Source organism: Osmia bicornis, chromosome 9, assembly GCF_907164935.1.
Source record: "Osmia bicornis bicornis chromosome 9, iOsmBic2.1, whole genome shotgun sequence".
NCBI classification, from domain to species: domain Eukaryota; kingdom Metazoa; phylum Arthropoda; class Insecta; order Hymenoptera; family Megachilidae; genus Osmia; species Osmia bicornis.
In genome coordinates, this window is record NC_060224.1 from 10,632,403 (window position 1) to 10,643,217 (window position 10,815).

At 45.7% G+C, this 10,815-nt stretch overlaps 1 protein-coding gene across 1 annotated transcript; it reads left to right on the top strand.

The window, feature by feature from the left end:
- Nucleotides 1-8,869: 8,869 nt before the first annotated feature.
- Nucleotides 8,870-10,003, top strand: LOC123988103. Its single transcript, XM_046286949.1, has 3 exons — nt 8,870-8,997; nt 9,065-9,721; nt 9,781-10,003. Exons 1-3 carry the CDS (start codon nt 8,870-8,872, stop codon nt 10,001-10,003), a joined length of 1,008 nt encoding a protein of 335 aa, XP_046142905.1.
- The last annotated feature ends 812 nt before the right edge of the window (nt 10,004-10,815 follow it).

Here is a 10,815-nt window from a genome sequence, read left to right on the forward strand (position 1 = left end):
TATATAGTAATAATGCAATACAATACAATTTAATACAGAATACTGGTTAAGTATAGCCTAATGTAGCTGAATAACTGGACACAATCCAAGGTCTAAGATAATAGTATTATAATATAACATATAATATATTCAATGCCTAAAATGGTCACAGATTGAACGCAGGCTGAACGCAATTGAACGTAGATTGAACGTAGCTTGGATGTAATAACATTAATAACATAAATAAAATAATACAATATGATCATGGTATAATACAATACAATAACAATACTATAATACAATATTATAACATAATACAATATAACATAATATAATATAACATAATACAGCATATAATATATAATATATAATAGTAAGTAATATAAATGCACCGAATACATAAAATGCACAAAACGGAGCTAATGATACCACATTAACAAATACACTGCAATTACACTACAATACAATACCTCCGAGCGTAGCACATTAGTACGCGCACTGTAACAGCAATCACATCCGCACGAATAAATACAAAATTTAAATTAGAAAATTCAAAATTCAATAATTTCAATAAATTCAATTCAATTAATTAATTAATTCAGTTCAATTGACACTTATCACTTAACACTCCCTATCACATCACATCATAGATGACCGATGACCATGTGCAACGTCAACTAAGATAGGAAACCGGGCAAAGTAAAATAAAGAGCGCGACCATAAACCATAAAGAACATAGATACCTAGTGTTCGAATTCCCTAGTCCATACCATAATGATTATCGACCATCAAATTAACCACCAAATCATCAAATTAATCAACTAGTTATACAGAATATATAAACGTTAAAAGCGAAAAGCGGAAATAAAAGCGAAAATACTTCAACAACTTTCAATAACTCACCGCGATGAAAACCAGAAGTAAGGTACCTACGAAAGATAACGATAGCAAAACGCATCGTAATAAGTAAAGCATGCAATACTGCCCGAAGATAAGCCGTAAAGCTATCCCTAGTCGGTAACCAACCGCAGCACCAGAGATATTACCAACCGCAAATATTCCATCCACCACATAATACTCGGCCGCTCGCTCCGTAACGGTTCCGTAACGGTTCCGTAACGGTTATCCACAGACCAATTATCTGCCGCGCAGCAATTACCTACCGCGCGCTAGTTACCCGGTACACACAGTTATCGACTGCAAAACCATCCATCGTGCAGCCGCGCAATCCTAGAATCCATACTTACCATCAAACTTATCATCAAAGATAAGTTTGATGTACAGTACTTTCACGAAGGTATAAAGCACACGAACATCAATCAAGCTTCCAGACAGATCAAGATGGAAGGATAAATCAGTTAGTAAAATCAATACTACGGTTATTTATTATATATAAATATGAATCATACGTTTGTAATAGGGTGGAATGAAATAAATATAAATTACATATAAATTACAAATTACAAACAATAAGGAATAAAATGAAATAAAATGAAATCAAATGAATCAACCCGAATAAGATCCACAGATTGCGCAGATTGCAGGACACACTGTATTACTACATATCGCGCCGCAAAAAACAGATTATACAAAACAACAGAACAACAGAACAACAGAACAACAGAACAACAGAATCAACGGAATCAGGAATCGCCACAGAACGAAGGGCCGAATAATAAATAGAATAAACATTTAACTTAGACAAAATCAACCAGTAAAGTCAAACAACGTCAACAACGCATGCGATCAGGAAAGTCCCGTGAGCCCAATAAAAACAACTCTCGGTCAATAATATTAGTTAGTAAAATAAAATAATAAATCAATGAAACTAGAATAAATCATGGTAACAGGCAACTAGCAGAAATGAAATATGAAGCAGAAATGAATCAATAAATCAAGAAAATCGAATCAGATCAATGTATAACTTTAATCAATCAACATCAAAATGAAGGAATGAATGAATAATAAATGAATGAATGTACGTAAACTGAATGCAGGTAAAACAGCTAATGATATTAACAAATTGGGAACTGCAGAAAGTGTGTAACGCGCAAAAAAACGTAACCAACATAACCGACATACATAGCCGACATAATGTAATGTAATGTAATGAAATGTAATATAATGTAAAATAATAAATACAGCAAATGAGTTATATTCCAACTAAATATAACCGTGGGCCTTATTGGCTTAATCCCCCCTACTTTATAAATTATAGATTATACGGTTATAAGTCATAGTGTTCGAAAATGCGTTGATTTCAACCGACGCCACACGAACCGCGGCAGCACTCTTCAGCGCGACCGGCAGCCACCTTGGATGCCGGTCAGGCTGACCAATCACCGAGCTTGACGTCACCGGGAAGAAGCCAACGGCTCTTGCTACGACGAAGCCGGTGGTTCGGCCATTACGGTTTTGTATCGTTACGGTAAACACGTGCAGTACTGATTCCAAAAATTTCTAGTGCAATTAACGAATTTCGATTCTAAAGAACTCAGCATCGCAACGCGAATTCTGTGCCGACGGCCAACGCGAACTCGCGGTTAATCTAGTTCGTGCAAATCCACGAAATTAGTAGAATTTCGTGGTGACCACGTGTTGAACCAACACGTGGTTGTAATACAGCGCAATCTCAATCGCAAATTCTCCGCGACGCGGTGAATCTTCACGATCTACGGTCATCATAAATTCGTGCAACGCATAATTTATTGTAAATACTGTACATAGTGTATTTGTGCCTTTAAATATACATTGTTTGTTTTGTGCAATCTCAAGTGCATTCATTTTCAATTGCCGTCTCACTGCCGATCCTAACATTCCGAACCGGTTCTCAATCGCAAGCTCAAGACCTCCTTAGAGTGATGCCCACTTGGATGTCGACCGATTGGACGCGTCCCGATTGGAGGGTCCCGATTGGACGGTCCCGATTGGACGCGTTCCTTTTGGACGCCGTGCCGATTGGACGCGTTCCATTTGGGACGCCGGACCGATTGGACGCGTTCCTTTGGACGTCGTGCCGTTTGGACGCCGTGCCGTTTGGACGTCGTGCCATTGGGATTTGTGCCATTTGGGACGGCCATATCTTTTATAATCATGCCTTTGGAAATCAGCAGATGGTGTTATCGTTTGTCGATTTAAATTCCTATGCTATTGAATGCGTATGCATGTTAAAGTATATGATTACATAATCTAACGATAAGGTCAAGTGGTTGTGTGTAACGTTTGACAGATATAGGTTATAGTGAAAAACATGTAGAAATTGAATGCAGTTACTTTCTTACAAGATATCTTGGAAGTATGTTTACGGTAAAAGAATATTAAACCTTATTTTGTTCAATACATTCTTTATTGCAAATTAATGTTGTTGTGGACAACTGTATCAATCTATAGTAATACGATTTATTTCTCTTTATTTTCAGCATTTATTCAGACATTGATGAGGAAATTTAAACCAATAAATTATGCAGTAAAAAGATTGAATAGACCCATTAAAGAAATTAAACAGACGGAATAAAATAACGGAACAAAGAAGAATAATGTACCCTGAAAACAGATACAATTACATCCTCGCAGGATATATCTGGAAATTTGTTTGAGGTAAAGAAATATTAAACCATATTTTTTTTCAATACATTCTTATTATAAATTAATGTTGTTGAGTATAATGTAACAATATATAATAATATGATTTTTTCTTCTTTATTTTCAGCGTTTGATCAGACACGGAGGGGAGATTGCAACAGAGATATTATGTAGTAGATGTATTAAATAGATACAGTGCAGAAATTATTCGAGCAAGAGCAGTATTAAATTAGATAAGTTTGTCTTGCACGTTATAGACTTTAAAAACAATGTAATACCAGCATATTTCAAATAAACAGTTTAATAAAAGTAGATAAATCCCTTAACCTTTAACTTCCTACTCTACTTTCCTTAATATAGAATTTAAGTTACAATTCACAGTGTTTTCTTCTACTTTCAAATAAATAGTTTTACCAAGTAATAATTTATAAAAAAATAAGTTGAAACAGAGTTTCTACTTCACCATTCACTTGTATCTTTTTTATAGCGCTTGTATTGTGTTTAGAAGTCTTGAATTTGTCTCAAACGAGTTTGAACAGTTGTATTGAAATATTCCATTCTGAATAAATGCTGAAAATAAAGAAAACAAATCATATCACAATATATTGATGCATTGTACTCAAAATCATTAATTTGGACATAAAGAATGTATTAAAGAAAATAAGATTTAATATTTCTTTTACCTCAACTATACTCGGAGTGCCCCAACCTCCCGAAGGGGCGCGGGGAACCAGGACGACCACAGGTCGAGCCAGGCTGAGCCCCAACCGAGCGCGTCTCCGGGTGGCGGATAGGAGGACGACCGGGTGCGTGAAGTGGACCCCCGTGTACCGTAGAACGGCTCGCCTCAGGCGACCGGGAAACGGGAAAGGAGGCGTCCACGGAGTGCCCTGGCCAGCGGGTGCCATAAGGGATCCCTGAGGGCCTAAAAACGCTCGGCGGAGAACTAAAGCCCCGTCGCGGACCAGCTCCCAAGCTAAGGTGTAAGCTATCGTGCCGAGAGCTGGATGGAACCGGGGTAATGGTTGTCTCGAACGATGCCCTTGGGGTACCAGGCGCCCCCCCATTGTATCTAGCCTTACCCCTGTAACCGGGTCTCTGCAGGGGTGGACCTTTATTTCCCGACTACTCGTGGGACTTAAATGGAAAACAAAGAAACAACTACAACACAACAACAAATAGACGGAGACGCAACGGCAACGCAGACGGACTCCAACAAACACGCGTCCGGAAACGGTGCAACGGTAGGGTTAAGGGGCTCAATCTTGGGAACCACCCCCGCGGCACGCTAGCGAGCAACCAAACGATGAGCGCGCCAGCGGCGGGCGAAGGCTAAGCCTTACCAGCCCTGGACTCACTCACGCTCAACGAAGAGCTCTCCTCCGAAGCAACCGGGGACGTGCAGGGAGAAATCCCTTATCTGGACCCGGAAGTATGGAGGAAGATGAAACGCTGTGGGGCAGCCAGGAAGAGGGCCCGAAGAGGCGTATAGCTCTCGAAAGGAACTCTGGCGGGACTGTCCCCACGGACAAAAGATATGAGGCGGGGGAAGGCCCCAACGACGGCGACCGCGAAGGGAGGCTCGGTAATCGGGCAACCTACTGCGGAAACGTCGAAGGTAGGCCACAGGGATTGGATGGTAAGGGGCTCAAGAGGTCCCGGCCGTCCATATCCCGAACACCCAACCTCTAGCGAAGCGGCGACAGAAGGTATTCCCGTCGCCGGTCAGCTACAAGGAGGCGTTGACGACGGAAAGGAGGCTGGCCATAGTGCGGCCAACTACCAGAGGCGACACTCACGGAAGAGCAGGGCTCCAACGTCGAGCGGGCGATTGTGGAGGCGCTGTGTGGGACACCCAAAGGGGACACCATGCCGCGTTTCGACGAATGCCGGTTCGGCGAGGGCATCCTGCTGGTCACCTGCGCGGATGCAAGCTCAACAAAGTGGCTAAAGTCCACCACTCGCCGCAGTCAAGCCCTGGGAGGGAGCAAACCTCCAGGTCATTGATAGTCAGCGGCTACCAAAATTGAGGAGGATGCTGACAGTCATCCCCGGCCCTCCGACAAAAACGGAGGCTATAATGAGGCTCATTGAGGGTCAAAACCCAGGCCTCCGCACCGGGCTCTGGAGGGTCTGGAGCAGGAGAGAGAGGGGCCGAACTCGGTCACCTTGGTCCTGGGAATCGACCGGCCTCACATAGCCTCTTAAAAGGCAGGGTTTCGAGGTCCACGTAGGAATGCGCAGGGCCCTTTTCAGAGAAGGACCTGCGGGGGACCACGGAGGACCCGAAAACAATTAAAAGTAGGCCCCGGAACGGATCCGGTGGCAACAGCCCCGGCCACCGAGGGCAGTACAGAACAGGAAATGGGAGGAGAGGAAGGGGAACTTGCGGAGTCACAGGAGATACCCCTAGGTATCCCTCCTACCACCCACCGCAAACGATCCACCACTCGAGGTGGAAAAATAAACCAAAGAAGCCGGACCCTCGCAGAGGACGAGTCAATCGGCCCAACCGCCCCGCCGGGTAGATACATACCCAGGACGGGGACGGTGAGGGGAAGGCCAACCCTGGCAGAAGCCACAAAATGGACTGGTCTGATGGGAGTGCAAAGGGGGCGTCCAACGCACCTTTCCCCACTCCCTGAAGACCAGCACTAGAGACAAGAGAGGGAGAGGCTCCGGAAGGGGCCCCCCTTAAAGGTAAATCTTATGGGCCCCTCTGGGGAACACAAGACAGCCGCGAACACCAAGCGAGACCGGACCAGTGCTGACACCAACAGGGTGTCAGACGGCACTAGTTTCTCGCAGATTAATCTGCAACATTGCAAGGCGGCAACGGACATCCTCCATCACCGCCTCGCGACAAGGCAGACAGATATAGCCCTCATACAAGAACCTTGGATTTCCAAGGAACGCGTAGGAGGGCTCGATATGAGATGCGGCTCACTCTACTACGATGCCACTCTACAGGCCCAGGGCCTGCATCTTCGTCAAGAAGGAGATAACGGCCCTGAAACTAAATGAATTCTGCACAGCCGATCTTTCAGCGGTTAAGGTCAAACTTAACCTTTGCGGGAACGTATGAGCTAGTGATCTGCTCGGAGTACCTCCCGTATGACTCAGAGGACCCTCCACCTACGAGGGAACTCAGCGCCTGATAGACCACTGCGCAAACAAGGGTCTGCACCTGGTGATCGGATGCGATGCTAACTCGCCACCACCCGTATGGGGCCGAGTACCAATACCAATGGCAGAGGCACAGCACTGCTAGAGTACATCGCCACCACGGGTCTGGAGATCTTAACAAAGGCTCCGCCCCCACCTTCGTCACCTCCCGTAGACAGGAGGTAATCGACCTGAACCCTGGGCTCCATAAAGGTGGCACAGGTGTCAAACACTGGCAAGTTCGAGATGAAGCAATTCTCGGACCACCGCCTAATCACGTTCAACTTAACGGGCGACAGGGAAGGCGGGTACTGGAGAAGCATACAGGAACCAAAGGCCACCAACTGGGCACTCTACAGAGAGGGCCTGGAAGGGAGGCTTAAGGGCACTGTCAGCGTCCCAGGACAGTTGGCGAAATGAGCAAGCGGTGAAGCACTTAAGCTCCGCCGTTTTACTCAAGCCTACGAGGGATGCCTGCCCTGTCAAAATTGAAGCAGTAGCAAAAGGGTCCCTGGTGGAACAAGAAATTGGACCAAGCCAGAAAGGACACCCCGCCATACTACTGAACAAAGCATGAAGGCAAATACGAAGCCAGCCTGGGACAGCTATAAAAGGTCCCAGCAAGCTTACAAAAGCTTAATAAGAACCAGCAAGAGGTAGCCTGGAAGACCTTCTGCAAAGAAACCGAAGCTCTACCAGTAGTGGCCAGGGTTAAGGAGGGTCTTTCAACAGGCCCCTCACCGGGTGGATGGTCTCAGACTCCCAGATGGAAGTCTGACGAACAACCACAAGGAACATTAGAAACACTCATCCAGACACATTACCAGGCTCAATAGCGGAGGGCCGGGAGCGTCGTCGTAGCGATACGGCGCGCACCGACCCCCGCTCCAGCGGAACTGGGGAAACAGCGGAGAAGGTGATACACACAGACAGGGTGAAGTGGGCATCGGCTCCTTCAAAAGATTCAAGAGCACGGGCACTGACGGGTCTTCCCGGCACTCCTTCAGAGGGCGGTGAGGACCGTACAGGCGCCTGGGCCAGATCTTCAAATCCTGCCTAGCAAAGGGTTATGTACCCAAAGCCTGGAGACACTCCAAGGTAGTGTTCATCCCTAAACCAGGAGGGACCAATTACAACCTTGCTAAGTCATACAGACCCATCAGCCTCACCTCTTTCATGCTCAAAACGCTGGAGAGGCTGGTTGATAGGTACATCAGAGACGAGGTTTTTGGCCAACAAACCGCTACACCCCTCTCAACACGCCTATCAAAACGGCAAATCCACCGAGACGGCACTTCATAAACTAGTAGGTTTTATTGAAGGCGCATTGTTCGAACGGTGAATCTGCCCTCTGCATTTTCTCGACATCGAGGGGGCGTTTGATAACACCACCCCATGATGCCATTAAGGAAGCCGCGAGGAGTATATATTAAGGGACTCCGTCGTAAGTGGATCCCACAACATGCTGACGAACAGAACAGCCATAGCAAGCCCTGGGAGAGGAGACGGTGAGGGCCTGGACGTCGCGAGGGCTGCCCGCAAGGAGGAGTCCTGTCCCCCCTGCTGTGGACCCTCGTGGTTGACGAACTCATACGTACACTCGCCACGGAAGGCTTTGAGGTTCAGGGCTACGCCGACGACCTTTCTATCCACGGTCAAGGCAGACACCCGTTGGATCTAGCGAGGAGATTACAAAAGGCTATCATACTCGTAGACTCTGGTGTCAATCACACTCGCTCCCGGTTAACCCGAGCAAAACAGAGCTGGTCTATTTACAAGGAGAGACGACGCTTTTATTTAAGGCTCCTCACCTTTTTGGGACGCAACTACAACTCACAGATGAGGTTAAATATCTAGGGAATACTAGACAAAAAATCCAACTGGAAGAACCATGTGAACAGGCAGACCCAGAAAGCAATCAGCACCCTACTGGGCCTGCCGCAGAATGTTTGGTCCTCGTGGGGACTCAAACCAAGGGTGGTCAGGTGGATATACCAGACCATCCTTAAATCTATCATAACATACGCCTCGATTGTGTGGTGGACCTCCATGAAGCGGGGAGCACACAAAAGGGCTATAGAAAAATAATACAGAATAGCGCTGCTGGGGATAAAGGTGCACTCCCCACCACGCCACCTTGGCAATGGGTGCGCTGCTCGATATCAAGCCACCCCATCTAACAGTGATGGCAACAGCTTGGAGAGCGGCCATCCGCCTCCACCAAGCTGAAGAATGGTCCCCGACGGGCGGCGGTCACACCGAAATCCTCAGGTGGGAGAGACGAGACCGCTGCAAGACGGAATACCTCTTCAGACGAGAATAGATCTAATCCTCCCAGACAGGGAGAAATAGCTGAAGGACCCAAACGGCATTCTGACTCCGGGGGGCTGGTCTGGTTCACAGACGGCTCTAAGACCAGTATCGGCACCGGAGCCGGGATTGCGGGGGAGAGCCCTAGGGTCGAAATAACCCACAAGTTGGGCCACCACGTTACGGCCTTCCAAGCAGAAGTGTTCGCTATATGGGCCTGCGCCAAATATAATTTGGAAAGGGCCCACTCAGGCAAACACATATACATCTGCAGTGGCAGCTTGGCCGCGCTGGAAGCCCTCCACAAAGTGGAAATAGGGTCGAAGCTAGTCAGGGACTGTGCACTGACTCTGAGACAGCTATCTCTGAACAACAGAGTTAAGCTGCTATGGGTACCAGGTCACACTGGCATCCCAGGAACGAGAGGGCTAACGAATTGGCACGACTGGGGGCGACAAGCTCCCAGCCGTGCCATGAGTACCCCATTGGTTGTCTCAACCTATGCGTTGAAAGGCCTAGCTAAGGACTGGTTAAACCAGGAATTCACCAGGCTCTGGCACAACGTAATGGCAATGAGACACACGAGGGCCCTATTTGAGGGACCGTCACAGAAGCTGGGCGACACCTTAAGTCACCTGGACAAGGCGCAACTGCGCATGCTCGTGGGCCTAGTGACAGGACACTGGTACACGAGGGAACACACCTCGCGCGCATGAGACTCATAGAGGTGACAATATGTCCGAGGTGTGAGGAAGAGGACGAAACCCCCTCTCCACGTACTCCTAAGATGCAGGGAACTAAGGGCCCGAAGAGGAGCAATCCTGGGGACCCTGGAACCCTCATCTTAACGCATTTCGGCTGGCCTGGTGCCGGCACTTCTAAACTTCGCTACAGAAGCCCAGCTGCCAAGGCACAGCCAGTAAAGAGGCTGCCTAGCGGCCCGGGTACAATGGTCCCCAAGGACTGAGTGCCCGGCTAACCTCAGCCTTACAATAATAATACATAATAATAATACCCTCAAACATATTTCCTGATATATCCTGCGAGAATGCTCATCAATTCTGAACAATGCTGAAAATAAAGGAAAGAAATCATATTATTATATATGGAACATTGTCCACAACAATATTAATTTGGAAATAAAGAATGTATTGCAAAAATTAGATTTAATATTTTTCTACCTCAAACATATTTCCAGATATATCCTGCGAGAAAGTATTGCATCTGTTTTCAGGATACGTTTTTGTTATTTGCCCCAATTTTTTTCATTCTACGCTGGAAAGTATCTTCAATGTATCTATTCCAATTTTTTACCTCCATAATTTTCTGGTTGTAATTTCCGCCTGAATGTCTGAATAGGTGCTGAAAATATAAAAAAGATATCTATATTATATATTCATACACTGTTCTCAACATTAATTTGAAAAATAAGGATGTATTGAACAAATAAGATTTAATATTTCTTTTACCTCAAACATATTTCCTCATATATCCTGCGAGAATGTAATTGCAATCTGGTTTTCAGGGTATATTTTTCTTATTTGTCCTATTTATTGTGTCTTATTTTATTCCATACTGTTTGATTTCTTTAAGGGATTTATTCGATTTTTCTACTGCATAATTTATTGGTTGTAATTTCCTCATCAATGTCTGAATAAATGCTGGAAATAAAGAAGATAAATCATATTATTGATATTGATTCATTTTAATCAACAACATAATTTGGCCATAAAGAATGTATTGAAGAAAGTAAGGTTTATATTTCTTTTAGCTTAAACA

What these genes read in the sequence shown, in the direction of transcription:
- LOC123988103 (XM_046286949.1), top strand. Translation starts at nt 8,870, where the DNA reads ATGGGTGCGCTGCTCGATATCAAGCCACCCCATCTAACAGTGATGGCA. An exon ending in GGTCACACCGAAATCCTCAG is followed by an intron (nt 8,998 to 9,064) that starts GTGGGAGAGACG and finishes TAATCCTCCCAG; the next exon opens with ACAGGGAGAAATAGCTGAAG. An exon ending in GGCCTAGTGACAGGACACTG is followed by an intron (nt 9,722 to 9,780) that starts GTACACGAGGGA and finishes AATATGTCCGAG; the next exon opens with GTGTGAGGAAGAGGACGAAA.